We start from the raw sequence: 16,809 nt of genomic DNA, 5'->3' as shown, positions 1-16,809 counted from the left end.
GTCCAACAACTGTTCTTTTCCATAAAATTCCATCATAGACAAGTTTATGGGGAAAATGTATACATTTTCAATATCATGTATCACACAAATGTAAAAAATAATTTTAATAAATATTGGTAAAATAGGTCAGCCTCTAGATATTTTGGGGGCCTGAAAAGTAATTTGCTGTGGGGCCCAATAATATCTAGTTACAACACTCCCACCTGTCCTCACACAGGGGACAACATTGACAGACATTGACAGCATCTCTGCAGAAATATGAAATCTTCAGGCCTGGCTCCCAAGCTTTCTAGCTGAGCACACAAAGCCTCTTTCCTTATCTTCAGGCTAAGCTCCCAACACTCATCAGTAGTGTGAGCACACCGACGCCTCTTTCACAGGAATCCATCATCAGGCAGCAACTTTACATTTCCAGGTCGAGCTCCACACATTGCTCGGGGTCCCTGTACTCCCGAATCCACCAAGGGCCAGTCCACACTTACTAATCCCTCTCCATTACTAGTTAAAAAGTCCTGAGTTTCTGTTTGATCTCCAGCACTGATGTCAAAAAAGATACGATGTTTCTGAAACTTAATAAAATAAGAGGCTTTTTGGCAGAGAACCCAGACTACTCAGCACCGGCACAATTGTTACTATTTAAGATAAGCAAGTCTCTTGGGAGCACAGTGACTCGCAGCTTAAAGGGCTATATCACCTTCATTAGCAAAACTGTAATAACCCATTAAAAACATGGCCCTAAAACTTACAAAAATGTGTTCAAGCTTTCATAACCTGCCAAATTTTGTAAAATAGACATTGTAATTAGGGGGTGTAGCATGTACACCTTTTTATCCCTCTTTCCATTTTTCAAATGTTGGTAGATATGGTAATTCCTTGCAACCCTTTGAATGTTGTAGGTAATGTTGTATGCTTCATTCTGTCTTCCAATGTGGCTAGCATCCACAAAATAATGCTAACAGCAGTGTCCTGTGAACATCTCTGCTGACACTTACTTATAGGCTGCAGCCATGGTAAAAAAGGGACATACAGAGACAGCATGAACTATCATGTTAGAGGGTTGAAGGGTCAGAGATTGGGCAGAAGTGCAAGAGCTCATTTAGATGCACAAATTAGTGCCACCTGTTTTCTTTAGTCATAAAGAATGTTTTGATCGGAAAAACACCCATGTATGTATGACTCTGTAAAAGAGGGGTTGAATGTGCTAATATGTATCTGTTGCACTTCCCTTTCTGTCTGTAAGTGTGTTGTGTACAATCTGAATCAGGATGTATACAGCAGCTTATTAGCAGAATTTAAGCACATGTGTGATACAGAACTCTCTATGATGGAATAACAGGACAGAAACAGTTATTTTTTTGTTATTAACAGAAGTGGTGGAATAGCCTGACCAAAATGCAAGAACAAACAGCAAGTATCTATGACTCCTTCATAGATTAACCTCCTTCTGTCTATTTGGCAGTCTCCCAATACTCCTGTCGATTACAGTTCTGTGTATTCAGAAGACAGATAGTACAAATCTTCACACATCCAGCAATGCTGGGAGTAGCCTAAAACCTTGCTATGCTAGTGATTGTGGTTTATGCAACATTTCTGAACAACAAGGAGACCGAAGGGGAAGTGGACAGACTAAAGAGCTTTCCAGCTTTGGGTTCACTTGAAGATTGGTTGATTTAAACATTTAAAGGGAAACCGTCAGCTGGACCAGCAGGAATCTGTCAATGACACAGCATGAGTCTGTTGTAAAAAATGTTTGGTTGAGGAACGCACAAATATCACACCAAGGAGTCCGCTGGAGGTTACCCTGGATGCTTTATATTACAAGAGACTGAATACCCATCTAGGCCTAAAGGCATTCATACACTTAACAATCCTGCTAGGTATCCAACAAAAATCATAGATGGTTTCTAATATATATATATATATATATATATATATATATTGCTCCCCTCCACTTTAATAAACCTGTCTGATGTGCGACAAGTGGGTGACAGTTCCTTTCAACTGAATACACTGCTCCATGTGTCTTGCACCTGCACAATGCCTTTATATACTGCTCATTTTCAAGAATAGTAGGTGCTTAGGACTCTAACGCCAAAGAACTCGCAAATCAATCAAACACCTGTAAGAAATAAAGAATAGGGATGTCGCGGACTGTTCGCCGGCGAACTTGTTCGCGCGAACATCGGCTGTTCGCGTCCGCCGCAAGTTCGCGAACGTCGCGCGACGTTCGCCATTTTGGGTTCGCCTTACCTGGCGCTTTTTTTTGCCCTCTCACCCCAGACCAGCAGATACATGGCAGCCAATCAGGAAGCTCTCCCTCCTGGACCACCCCCACACCCCCTGGACCACTCCCCTTCCATATATAAACTGAAGCCCTGCAGCGTTTTTTCATTCTGCCTGTGTGTGCTTGGAAGAGCTAGTGTAGGGAGAGAGCTGTTTAGTGATTTGAGGGACAGTTGATAGTAACTTTGCTGGCTAGTAATCTACTTGATACTGCTCTGTATTGTAGGGACAGAACTCTGCAGGGATTTGAGGGACAGTGAGTTTAGGTTAGTTAGCTTTGCTGACTAGTAATCTACCTTCTACTGCAGTGCTCTGTATGTAGCTGCCTGCTGTGGGCACTGCTTCTGATCTCATCTGCTGACTGCTGTAATAATCCAATAGTCCTTGTAAGGACTGCTTTTATTTTCTTTTTTGTTTTTTTACTTTGCTACTATAAGAGCCCAGTGCTATTAGTCTAGCTGTGTTGGGGAGTGGGACTGGTGTGCTGCTCCTCCTAGTAGTTCACCACTACCAGCACCAACCAGAGTCAAAATTGTTACAAAGTATCTTATTTGCACCTGTTAGCTGTTCTGAGCTCTCTGCCAAAAGCTAATTAAGTTAGAAACTGGTTTTTTTCTGGCTGTTCAGTGCAGAGAAAAGAGGGACTGGTGTGCTGCTCCTCCTAGTAGTTCACCACCACCAGCACCAACCAGAGTCAAAATTGTTACAAAGTATCTTATTTGCACCTGTTAGCTGTTCTGAGCTCTCTGCCAAAAGCCAATTAAGTTAGAAACTGTTTTTTTTCTGGCTGTTCAGTGCAGAGAAAAGAGGGACTTTCCAGTACAAAAGAGGGACAGGGGGTTGAGTGGTCAAAAGAGGGACAGTTGGGAGGTATGCAAGTGCCACCTAGCTGTGTGAGCTTTTTCACATTCTGTCTAAATAACAATAATAATTCCGTGTCCGTAAACATCACCTGAGTGATGTTTTGACAGCAGCAATAATATATTCCATATCCACTACTGTATACGTTGCCCTTGCAGGCATTGTTTGCCCAGTCTTTAACCAAGTGCCACCTAGCTGTGTGAGCTTTTTCACATTCCGTGTCCAGAAACATCACCTGAGTGACGTAGTGTGATTTCTGCCCTTTACAGCACAAAACGCAGCGCTGTGTCAACAATGTATTTTTCAGATACATTTTTGCCCTTGATCCCCCTCTGGCATGCCACTGTCCAGGTCGTTGCACCCTTTAAACAACTTTAAAATCATTTTTCTGGCCAGAAATGTCTTTTCTAGCTTTTAAAATTCGCCTTCCCATTGAAGTCTATGGGGTTTGCGACGTTCGCGAACCGTTCGCATTTTTTGACGCAAGTTCGCGAATATGTTCGCGAACTTTTTTTCCGACGTTCGCTACATCCCTAATAAAGAACCAATATCTATGAATTGATTACAGTTCAATTTAATGAAATTTTATTAATGACAGTCTTCCTAGAAGAAATCTGTTAGTGATTAGTTTTCCTGCTCATTGACAAAGGTTCTTAAAACATAAAACAGAACATGTTATGCCTTAATTCTCAGTGCATAATTTAATAAGAGTGCATAATTTAGGACTTAATTTTGTATTTCTTTCCAAGGTAAAATATAGTTTTACCTTTATTTCCAAATGCAAAATGACATTTCTCACAGTAGGGATTCTCCATAACATTCTCGGTCTATGAGATCACAGTGGTCATTTATTTAAGGCCCCAACTGAAGTGCAATATAGCACCCCCTAGTGATCTTTTACATGCATTTATATCCAGGGTATTGGTAAACTGTGCACCTTGCACCGGATTAAAAATCCATTGCAGAGGGCAGTGCTGTCACTCTGCTTAAAGGTTTTTTTCCCGCACATTAGTTTAACGAATAGGGTGTTCGGAATGTACTTTTTGATTATTGTTTTATATGTATGTTTGGCCAAAAAGGGCAAGATTTCAAACTGTTCTACTTCTTGGTTGTGATTAGGTTGGTATTTCACCAGTGTCGTGGTACCAGTCAGGGCTACTGGCAATGCATGACCCCCAACTGTCCCCTTTTCTGCAGGACATTTTTTTTTTGACAGCTTAGCCTGCAGTTCCAGATTTCTAATAAAAAGTCCAGAGTTTCTCTTTAATCTCCTGTGCTGACACAAGAAACAGAAAAAGATACAAATTTCTGAAACTTAACTAAATAAGAAGTTTTTTTTGTTAGAGAGACCAGAATACTCAACACCTGCACTTAGATACAATTGTAACTATTTAAAATAAGCAAACTGTTCTACTTCTTGGTTGTGATTTGGTTGGTAGTTCACCAGGGGCACTGCTACCAGTCAGGGCTACTGACAATGCATGCCCCCTAACTGTCCCCTTTTCTGCAGGACATTTTTTCTGACAGCTCAGCCTGCAGTCCCAGATTTTTAATAAAAAGTCCAGAGTTTCTCTTTGATCTCCTGCAATGACACCAGAAACAGAAAAAGATACAAAGTTTCTGAAACTTAATTAAATAAGAGGGTTTTTTGGCAGAGTCCAGAATACTCAACACCTGCATTTAGATACAATTGTAACTATTTAAAATAAGCAAAGATATAATTGTAAATATTTAAGATAAACAAGTGTCTTGGGAGAACTGTGACTCACAGCAACTCACAGGGCAATTTCCTTTATTTGCAAAACTGTTATAAAACATTAAAGATGGCCCTAGAACTCCCAGAAATGTGTTCAAAGTTCATAACCTGCCAGATTTTCTAAAATTTACATGGTAATTAGGGGGTGTGGCCATAAAATGAGGATAGTCAAAAAATGTTCATTGCATGTAATGCGTCAGATCTAATTGTCCCTCTTTTAATTTTTCAAAAGTTGGGAGGTATGCTGTACTTGCTGCTGAATTTGCAATTGCCTGTTATTTCACTCCCAGCCTGTCTCAATCCCCACTGCCAGAACAGCCTTCATTTTCCTGGACTCTCTATCAGTCCACCCTGCCTACCAAACCCCCACTTCAACTGCCTCCATTACATTTCTGCCAGCCAAGGCAGGATTCCCAATACAGGCTCACCCACCGTCTCTTTTCTTTTTCGTTTCTCCTCCTCCCATCTCCTTCTTCTCCCTGTCCCCCACCACTGTCTCCTTCTCCGCCCCGTCCCCTCTCTTTTCCTTTCCCATCTCCTCCCCTTACTACCCATCCACTTCCTTTACATGCACGTGTACAACTGCACTGGAGACGTGGGAGATTTTCTCCAGAGCTCGTATTTTGATGCGGCTGGGTGGCATGCAGCCCCTGAAATTCAGCCCTAGGCCCGGGTCTTTCCATAAATCCAGGTCTGCTCCCCCCACCTTTATGTCACCACCCAGTAGTGGCACCAATTCATGGATCTACCCTTCTTCTCTGTCCTGCCAGAGATTCGCTAAAAAGATGTTCTTATGAGCATGTTAAAACAAATCACCAGTCCACTGAAAAGCCTTCTGTATAAACAGAACCATCTCTTGCCCCAGCTGCAGTCTGTTAGGCTCTAAGGGTAGGACTACACAGGCGTTTTTGGAGCGATCCGACGCGCTGCGCAAAAACGCAGGACTCAAGTCGGATGCGACAGAAATAAGGTAAGTAATAGCATTCTCTGATGGTCTCGCAGCACTGATCCGCCGCAACACGACTGTCGGATACAGACGACGCTTACTGGGTCTGCATCCAACGGTCGTGACGCGTCGGATCAACGCTGCAACTTCATCGGACATTTGTATATCTTACCTTATTTCTGACGCATCCGACTTGACACCTGCTTTTTTGCGCAGCGCGTTGGATCGCGCCGAAAACGCCCGTGTAGTGGACTGCTGATTTTTTAAAATTTTTGCTTTACTTTTTCTTTACCCTGCTTAGTGCAGGAAATTACAAAAAAACATACTTATTTCCTAATTAAAACAAAAGGTATTATGGTAAAGTGGGTAATTATGTTTTAAACAATCACAACACATTTTAACAGGATTTCGAAATGATGAACGACATTTCAGTGAATTATATATTTTTTATTAGTTCATTTAAATCGAACCGGTTTGTTTTGTACTCTTTCCTAATGATACATACATGGTATAGCACTACTGTGTGCCAAATATAGAGCCTAGAATAGCCCCCACACCGATATTTACATGCATAAAAAAATGAAGAAACCAGAGTGAACTCTCCAAATCGTATGGGGTTATTTATTAAAACTTGAAGCCATTGACCATTTTTTGCAATTTATTATCCCCTAAAGCTGCTAAAAGTCCAAATCTGAAAATACTTTATCTAAAACCAGTTGAATTCATGTAAAAGTCAATGGAAGCTGTCCCTTTAACCATTTGAATATGTTCTTAACCTTCGGGAATGTTGCGGTGTTTGTCGCTAGTTTCTGCTAGAAAAGTCAATAAATTCTAGGTATTTTATTGATTTATTTGTAGGTGTTTAAGCAGATGTTTATAAAAACTAAAATTTTTTGAATTTATAGGCTTAAAACCTTAATATGATATGATTTTTTGAGTTTAATTATTAGTGAATTAGGCAAATTCATGGATGGGAGTTAGTTCTAGTTTGTTTCTGGTAAAATATGGTAAATAACCCCCCTAATGTGTGAATAACGTGCTCCTGTTTGATATCATGTTCCTCTGCATTGTGCTTTGGATGGAACTGATCCTTCCCAGGATGCACCACTGGGTAAATATCCCTTGGCAACATCTGTCAAAGCCCACCCACCTCAACATCAACTGCTTTTTTCCTTCTCTATGGCATTTGTCTAATTACACAATCAATACAATAAAAATGTGTTAAATCTGTGTTGAAAAAAAGTGACACATGCAATTTCAGCCTCGGGGTATAATGATTCTGAAATAGCAATGCTTATTCTCAGCACATAGGAATTAGATCCAATGGAGGAACAAGGGTGAAAGAATTGAGCTGTTCATATCAAGACATTCCTGTGAGCACAGCCTGGATACTAGAAATAAATCAGTGTTTGTTTTTTTTTGATGATATTGCTTGTCCCTCTTTAACCATGGTTGTTTTTGATTTCTTCAACCTCTGTGCCTTAATAAATGATATACTCTCAGACTTACTTTTCACTCTGTATGACTAAAAGCCTTTGTACTTGACAGTCAAATCTTGACTGTTAGATCCTAATTATCATGCCTGGAGTGGAGCACTGTCTATTAATACTCTTGTTTGTGCTCTTCCGGTGAAGAGATATGCAGGTCAGGAACATTCACTTTAGGCTCTGCTATATGCTAACTGGTGGGCTCTGGTGAGGAGAGAGAAAGCAATACGAGTCAAGCTATAATTTTCTAAAACAAAGTTCATGGCACATATTTAGAAACAATTGGTAGCAAATAGGTGTTTGTGGCAAATCCATGGCCTTATCTAGGAATGACTGCCAAAGGCATGACCTAAATGCAACACCATTTGCAGGTATGGCAAATGTATAAGAGCTAATTTACTATGGACAGAGGTACAAGTTCTATATTCCACCCCTTTGAGTCTTTACACCTAGCACTTGAGCTCCTGCCTACAGTTAGTGCTACTTCTCTGTGAGCCTTGGAGTGAATTGATGCTCTGGTGTCCCTGTCTTTGAGTGTAAAGTGTTGACTGCCTGACATCTCAGATAAATGTCAAAAAGATAAAGAAAATGACACAGCTCGTGATAATTTGGTTGCCTTACTATGCAATTAATTAGTGCTGAAAAGTTGACAATGGCCTACGGGAAATTTAAAGTCATACTACCCAAATCCCTTTTTCACTTCATAAGTGATCCGAAGGGTCCAGAGAACAGAGTGGAGTGAAGTGACTAGTTAGTGTCCTAGCTAGCTGTGAGTAGAGAGTGTCGTATTAGAAGTCTGCTGAGTTGTAAAAGGCAAATAAGGTAAGAAACTGGACGGCTTTAGCAAAGTCACTTAAACTGTGTCTAGTTGGGTCCCAAGAGGGGAAAGGATTTTGTTTAATACCTTGTTAGGAACTCCCTGGTTTTGAACCAGGGACCTGTTGTATTCCAGGCACTACTCCTCCTGCTTGAGCCACAGGAGGTGGTGAGGTGGTGAGGTGGTGAGGTGGTGGCCTGGCTCTGATAAGATGCCTTTTGCTTTGCTGCCTCCAGGTCAGCCTTCCCTAGTACACGCCTTCTGTCTAGCTAAGGGCAATTGCTCTTTAAGGGCTATTTAAGCCTGATTCCCAGACACCCCTGTGCTGGATTATTGGCCCTACTGCTGACTACAAGCCTTGTGAAATCCTGATCGTGTTTCTGTTCTTGAACCTGTTCAGTTCCTGTTTCTGCTCCTGTCCCTGAATCCGGGAATCTTGTCCTGTTTCCTGCTCTGTTCTAATCTGTTCCCTCTGATTTTTGGATCTCCCGGTATTGACCTGGGGTTGTTTTTTACCTTGCATGTACCCTGCCCGTCCCAACCTTCGGCCTGTCCCTCATCTATTTGTTTAGCGCCTGCCCTTGACTTTTGGCCTGAATCTGGACTGGTTTTCCTGCCTTGTTGTACTATTCTGCAGAGGTTTGTGCATATTTTGTCCCTCATTAAAACTAAATTGACACAGCACATTGGCTTCTGTCCTTTGAATCCTTTAACTTTTCTTTTGCTTATTTGCTTGTCACATGTGGACCTTCTTCTATAAATACAACTGAATATTTACTGCAATAGAACCATCGGTCTGGTACTGCTTACAACCCTCACACTGAAATAAAGTCTAGCGATAATATTAGTTTATTGTATTTTTTATTAAAGAAAGAGATCTACATAGAAAACCAAATAAACGTGAGCATCCATATATCTATAGTGTTATTAGTAGTAGACTAATGAAAGTCACTATGATTTACCGTTACCACTCTGGGGGTTGGTCCCTTCTTCTTTCAGGTACAGATTCAGCTTTGCTTCTTATTCTGGAATACCTCACATGCTTTTGTTTTGGACTTCAAAACTCTCCATCATCCTGGGTCAATGTAATGACATTATACTGTACTCTCTAAGGATGTAAATAATAAAATATTCCCTACTTAATGCAAGGGTACCTTTTGCCTTAAATAAAGAATATCTATTAAGTTGTCCTGTGAGTGTGATCAGGTTTAGAAAAAATAGATTTGATTTTTTTAATGGAAGGATGAATACACAATGAAATTATAAAGCAGAAGCTACAATGGCCAGACCATAACCATTAATGTTCTAAATAAAACACTTAAGATCCCAGATGCTAAATATTTTAAGATATTAACAGAGCGCTTCCACTTTGCAAAAAGTTACAGCACAGAACTATTGATGCTCCAAATCAGGACACAAAATCCAAGGCATTTTTAGCCCAGATTGCTTATGGTCTCCACTTAACACATAATTATACATTAAAGGGAAACAGTTTGATGTGATACAAATATAATACATGAAACAATTCATTGTTAACATAAAAATACAGCCTTTTGATGAAAAATATATTTTGTAATATTGTGCTACTGGATAATTTATACTGAAAGACTGCCACTATGACTACTAGAGTCCAGCTCTATGTGCAAAAAATGCCTTGAGCTGTCATACTCCCATTTGGTGTATATTTAATCCTTGGAATTCTGGAATTCCCCAGGTCTGTGCATGCCAACATGCAGATCGGAGGCCTGGGTTACAGCCCTGCTTGTATTCAGCAACGCTGTATTCATGATGGGCCAACAGTGACGGCACACCCCCCTCCTACTCTCTTCCCTTACTCTTACTAGCACCTCATTCACATATGTCAATTAGGGAGTTCCAGTGGCACAGGCCACAACAGAGCCCTGTACTTACCACTTTCCAGCAGACCGGCCGATGTGGTGCAAGTGTATCTAGACCCAGGTGCTTTTTAAATAAGCAAACTTGCGTAAAAGTCATTCACAGCCTCAGGTGGGTGAGGAACGAAAAAGCTGTTTACTCATATTTGTATTCTGAAAGGCAACGGTGTACTACTAACATTCTGAACACACACACACACAAATATTTCCCCTTCACAGGAAGTTCTGACAGAAGTCTCTTGGATTAATTCAATACAAAGGGAATCTCCTGAGCTCAAAGGAAGGTTATTGTTATTTCTTCACTTCTGCAACAGCATGACATTTGGCCCTTACATTACTACTGCAACACTTATACGCCCACGTTCATCCTAATACGTAGATTCAGTGGAGGTAATTTACAGTCTACTATTATAAACCACTTAGAGCAACTTGCAAAGTCTTCCCAATAGATCTGAAGGCAGGCACAGCCACCAGTCAAGTGATGGGAAAGGCTTTGGACTTCAGAATTCCAGACTCCACTGCTCCATAGCAGTCTATAATTACTGCATAGTGTTCTCTCTTTTTTGTGTGTTTACATAAGTTTAAACTCATGTACTTACCTACTTGCATACATTGCCTTGTTGATAGGGTACCTCCTGCTGCTCAGTCATATTTTGCAGTTTCTATTTAACTTTGTCGCCACTTGTTTTAAAACCTTGATGCTACTGCAAACTCAACAAGTCACACATGACCCCAGGGGTCCCAAAGGAAAGTACAAATGTTGGCATGTAGCGTGATAAATGTTTCCAAAATATTAACTCTCTTAACACTTAAATAGAAAAACAAAATGATATTGCCATAAAGAATTGCTTTCATTAATTCCCAATGATACCAATTACTATAAACAGTCAGGAGAGCAAATATCCCCATCAGACCTCAACAACTGATTTAAATCATTGTGGCGAGTTGTCAACCAATGCACATGTCAATTTACAAATCTGTAACCTCCTCCTGTGGATAAATAGGTCATAAAGAAGTCCGAATGAAATACCTTTTCCTAGAACCAATAAATATGACTAAGCTCGGCCAACAGCTACTCTAAGGATCAATAATGGAATGATCAGTCTCCTGCATCTCTTTGACTTGTGCACATCCAATTTCTTTGCTGGGACTGTTATACCCTTTACAGAACTATGGTTCATATTCAATAATTATCTAATAAGATGTTCAAGTAAGAACAGTTGAGTGGGAGCAGCCATACTGTTTGTCACAGTGGCAGGTTAAATCTCTCCAATGCCCAGATGATCAGAAAAAAAAGACAGTTTGCTTAGCTCTTCTACCTGAATTGACCATGAACCATTGTTAGCTTACTGTAGACCTAGGTCAGTGTTGAAAATGAAAAAACATGAATACCAAACCTATTACAAGATTTTGGTCTTAGATTGTGAATGATGTTACTTTTAGACATAGAAAGTTCTGGGCAGTAAAGTATACCCCACCTTGGCAAGGAAGATAAGAAAGGAAGGAGTCCATCCTGCTGAGTAGACCTAGCATACAATACCCTGCACAGGGCTGAATTAGTGAAAATGGAGGGGGCATTTTTGAGGGGGGGATTTATAAAAATTGTTAGGTTCAACTTGTGGCCATTCTACAAAAGTATTGGGGCAAAAGTATAGGGTCACATTACATGGCCCAAAAATACCAGACAGTCCATTCTAAAATGTAATGTCCTCAGCTGTAACACACACTGTTGAGTTCCAACCTGTTCCTGACATCAACCTTAACACAAGAACTATTTATCAAAACAATGAGTTTTTTATTGTGGGCAGTCACACACAAGGATATCGTTGCCATGTGCAATGCCCATGATTCACAATCTAGTAGACTGGTCTGATTTGGTGGGTGGACGAGAACTTGCTATTGCAATGACAACCTAAATGCATGATGGAGTTGAAATAGTTGGGGTAGTAGTAGTCTAGAAATGTGTTTCATAGTTTGGGTTAGGGTCCTTGTTTTTTTTTTCTTACAGCAAACCATAAGGCTGCAGTGTGCAATGACATTATTGACAGTTCTAAGCTTCCTACATTAAAGGGGACAGGACAGTTTGGAGAAGGCTCTTTCCTGTTCCAGTATGATGATGCCCCTGTTCTCAAAGAGTGAACTGTACAGAAGGGCGGCCATCAGGGGTTATATTTGTACTGGGCCTAAAGGGGGCCCAGCTGTGCTGCACATTTTGAATTAGCCAGGCCCCCTTGACAGTGCAGAAGTCATGTGCCGAACTACCAAAGATCCGAAGTCCCGAAGACCCGAAGCCATGAACTGAGCCAAAGCTTCAAAAAGACCCAAAGTTGAAGTCCTGAAGCTGCGAAAAAGACCCAAAGCCACAAAAGGAGAGGAAGGTGAAGCTTCAAGCCGCATAAAGATCCGATGCCACAAAAGGAACCTAAGGTAAGTTCCACTGAACACCAATGTGTTTTTTTTTTAATTTTATTAATCCCCTGGTCACCAATTATTTTTAAAATATTCTATGGGGCCCCTGACCACCAATATTTCTTTTCAACTTCTAGGGGGGGGCATTTTAACATATATTTATATAGCGCCAACATATTTCGCATCGCTGTATCATGGCCACAAATGTTTTTCTTTTTAATTTATGTGGGACCCTGGTTGCCAATGTTTTTTTTTAACTTATAAGGGGGTCCTGACCACCAATGGCTTTTTATAACTTGTGTGTGGGGGGGGTTTACCGTTTTTAGTGCTGATGTCTGTGTGGCCTTTTTACTGTTGTATTGGGTGGGCAGGATCTGGGGTGGGGCTTGGGGTTTGGGTGGGCAGGGACCAGGCAGCTCAGAAAGTGTTGTTGTAAGGGGCTCCGTGATTTCTGATGGTGGCCCTGCTGTACAGATACAGTTGCAGAGATGGGATTGGAAGAACTTTATTGGCCTGGACAGAGGCTCGGCTCAACTGGGATGAATTATACTGTAACTCCAAGAGCAAGCTGGGCATATCAATCAATATCAGTGTGCAACTTCACTTTGGCTGGAATGGAAGCAAATCCCAGCAGCAACAATATTCCAACATCTAGTGGCAACCGTCCCAACAAGTATTGATTGTTATAATATCAAATGCCAGAACAACATCATTTATAGCCTTGGGATCGCAAACAAGATTTTGGACAGGGAGATGTCGGCATACTTTTGGCCATACAGAGTAACTCGCAGGAATAAAGCGAACAGGTGACAAAATATACAGGTATGGGATCCATCATTCGGAAACCTGTTATCCAGAAAGTGCTGAATTACAGAAAGGCCATCGCCATAGACTCCTTTACAATCAAATAATCCAATTTTTTTTAAAAATGTTTTCCTTTTTCTCTGTAACAATAAAACAGTACTTTGTACTTGATCCCAAAGATATAAGATATAATTTTAATTCATAAACAAAGATATTTTGTTTAATTAATGCTTAAATTATATTTTAGTGGTCTAATGTTATGGAGATCCAGATCCCAAGCATTCTGGATAACAGGTCCCACGCCTGTTTTGGAGTTGCTAGGAGTTTGCATGAATAGTAGGGGAGAATGCACATAATAAAACTCACATTAGGGTACAGAAATTAACATCGATCTCCACTTTGAAAAATTGATACTGTCCAATTCCCTGCCTTGACATTAAGGAACTGGACAAGTGATGGGCGAATAAATTCGCCTGACACGGATTTGCGGAGAATTTCCATGTTTCGCTGCCGGCGAATAAATTCGCGAAACTCCTGCGGAAGTTTGGCGCGCGTCCAAAAAGCCGCTCGCGTCAAAATCACTGAGCGTCAACACTATTGGGGGGCATCAATTTTCAAGTTTCACTAATTTTTCACTAATTTTTTGCTGTTTCGTGAATTGTGCAATGAAATTTTGGGGTGGTGGAAGTGGGGCAGTGGCAGGGGCACAGCTTTAGTTTGCTGGAGAGTGGGAGCAGTGTTCCTTTGCAGTGCTGAATAGAGCAGCTTGCACATCAGTGGGGCAGAGAAGTGGGTGCAAACAGTTTCAGACTGGGATGCCAGGGGCCCACCAGAAAACCTTTAGACCATGGACCCACTTTCCAAACTATTATTCCTCTTCTCCTCACTCAACCTGTTTATTCTCCTAGTCTTTTATATCTACTTACTATACTCTTCCATTAATAAGCATTTCCCCCAATAAAGAAATAGGGAATGACCATGAAATAGGCTAAATGGTTAAAGCAAGAGGCCCACTGACACCTGGGCCCAGCGGGAGTTTTCCTGGTATCCCTGTGGGCCATTCCGAACTCCTGGTGTCCCGGTGGGCCAGTCCGACACTGGGTGCAAACTCGTATTTGCAAAAGGAAATGGTGGATCCAAACTATATGAGCACTAATATACTAGTATACTAATGAAGTAAATACAATTTCAAAAATAGAATGTAATTGGGAGGACATGCAGCTCACCCCAGTCCAAGGGTGCGTATATATAACAACAAAGCCAAAAATGTGAGTTCCTTCAAGAATAGATCAATCAGCAAGTCAAAAAAATACAAATAGTTTATTAGTAAATATTAAGACATGGCCTAACACGTTTGGTGCTGGTTGGGCATTTACTCCCAACAGGCCATGACCTAATATTTCCTAATAAACTGTTTGTATTTTTTTTATTTGCTGATTGATCTATTCTTGAAGGAACTCACATTTTTGGCTTTGCTGCAAACTCGTATTTGCTTTGCTGGATCCCCAGGGCCGAGTCTGTAATCTGGGGGGGGGGGGCTGCGGTTATAACGGGGGTCTGTCCCACTCACCGTGGAGCCTCTCGCTTTGCTGCTGGCGGGGTCGCTGTCCTTGGTGCTGAGGGATTGCAGCAGGGCGGGTTGCAGACAGTCAGTGGCGGGCAGAGGGGAGATCTTCTGCTGGGACACACGGTTTCCTTTCCCTGGGGTGGGAGATTTGTGCTGCTGCCCTTCTCCATCCTTGTCCCTCGCCTGGGTGCCCCGATTGTGCGGCAGAAGGTGATCCTTGAGGCGGCGGAGGGCAGAGCCAGGCTCGGGGGTGCTGCTGATACTGCCGGGGCTGCTGCAGGGGGCGCTGGGCGGCAGAGATTCGGCGACGGAGCAGCAGAGGTTCGGCTGGGAAGACGAGAATACCCGATCCAGCATCTGCTCCCTCCGCTTCAGTCCGCTCCAGCGGATCATGCCGGGTACGACCTCCTCGAGCATCGGCGCCTGAGCTGCTAAATCCTTGTTCCGTGCGGGCTGCGGGGAATGACACGGTGTAACTGCACTGCGACGCTCTCCTCCCGTCCTGCCGCTGCTTCCACTACTGTTACTATTACTATTACTTTTACTACGTGCCTTCCCGAGCTGCAGACTCTTCCACAGCCGACTCTGGAGCGAAGAAGGGGGGCTCGAGTCCTCCGGCACCTGCTCCATCTCCCGCCTCCTCCTCGCTGAGCGGGGCCGGGAGCTGAAGCAACAGGAGGAGAAGCAGTTTGGGGGCTTCAGCCGAGCCCAGGACCAAGTGCAGCCGGAGGGGGGCGTGAGGGGGAGGAGAAGGGAATCACTGCGGGGTCCTGGGGGCGCGATATTTGTATAAATCTCCGGGTCGGCTCTGAGCGAACCCAGTCGGGCGCTTGCGGCTGTTTTTTGTGCAATATCATCGGCTGAGAGGACTGAGCACACTATGAGCTGTATATCCGGCAGCTACTTGCCTTATTGTAACACTCATTATTAGCGCTCCCCCCTCACACTATGCTCCGTATTGTCACTGCCCGACACCTCCCGCTACTCACTTCTCTCACTTTCTTCTACTCACACACTTTCTTTATTTTCAGGGCCCCCTGTGCCCCGCCCACCCCAGACCCCAAGCCCCACCCAGATCCACAAACATCAGGGCTAACATCAGGGCTAAAAAATGTAACCCCACACACACAAGTTATAAAAAACTATTGATGGTCAGGCCCCCCCTTATAAGTTAAAAAAAACTGTGGTACCAGGCCCCCCATAAATTTTTTTTTAAAAAAATTGGTGATTAGAGCCCTCCTACAAGTTAAAAAAAATAATTGGTCATCAGGGCCCCTCTATAAGTTAAAAAAAAAAACATTGGCGCCAGGGCCCCCCATGAAAGTTTTTTTTTAAAAAAAAACATTTGTGGCAGGGCCCACCTGCAAGTAAAAAAAAAATTAATGGCCTGGCCCCCCACAAGTTATAGAAAGCCCCTTGATGATCAGGGGCCCCCCTGCAAGTAAAAAAAAATTGGCCAGATCCCCCCAAATTTTTTAAAAAACTTGCTTGCCAGGATTTTGTGACTAAGGGGGGCGGCGGCCATGTTTCACTTACTTGATTAGCCGCCGCCCCCCCCCCTGCTTTCAGCGTGCTGCACAGCAACTCTGTCAACTGTCAGCTTTTTTTCTATTAAGATTTCCTGTACCCTCGAAGTCCCAGTAAAGCTGTACAGGGATTGGATAAGGGCATCCAATCCCAATTGGACTTATTCTTAAAGGACCAATGAGGTTACAGGAAATATTAACAGAAGAAAAGCTTCCATGCAGAGAGTTGCTGTGCAGCACGCTGAAAGCAGGGGGGCCCGGCTAATCAAGTAAGTGAAGCATGGCCGGACCCCCCTTAGACACAAAACCCTGCAGGCCCGGGACAACTGTCCCCCCTGTGACCCCCTGATGGCGGCCCCGTTCCCTCCCACCGACTCCTGCAGGTGAGAGAAGCACAATCAGTGTCGGATTAGGACACCAGGGCCCCCCAAAAACCTTAGACCAGGAGCCCACTCTCA

At 42.6% G+C, this 16,809-nt stretch overlaps 1 protein-coding gene across 2 annotated transcripts in view; it reads right to left on the bottom strand.

Annotated features, from left to right (window-relative positions):
- LOC108707234 (multiple C2 and transmembrane domain-containing protein 1) overlaps window positions 1-15,814 on the bottom strand; it is a 359,140-nt gene extending 343,326 nt beyond the window's left edge. For both annotated transcript variants that reach the window (XM_041580463.1, XM_018244369.2), the window contains exon 1: window positions 14,829-15,814. In XM_041580463.1, coding sequence (XP_041436397.1) covers window positions 14,829-15,455 — 627 coding nt within the window. In that variant the 5' untranslated portion in view covers window positions 15,456-15,814. The remainder of the gene's footprint in view (window positions 1-14,828) is intronic.
- Between the last annotated feature and the right edge of the window lie 995 nt (window positions 15,815-16,809).

Source organism: Xenopus laevis, chromosome 1S (assembly GCF_017654675.1).
Source record: "Xenopus laevis strain J_2021 chromosome 1S, Xenopus_laevis_v10.1, whole genome shotgun sequence".
Classification (NCBI taxonomy): Eukaryota; Metazoa; Chordata; class Amphibia; order Anura; family Pipidae; genus Xenopus; species Xenopus laevis.
The sequence above is the reverse complement of the archived record's forward strand: the minus strand, read 5'-3'. Positions and strand labels throughout refer to the sequence as shown.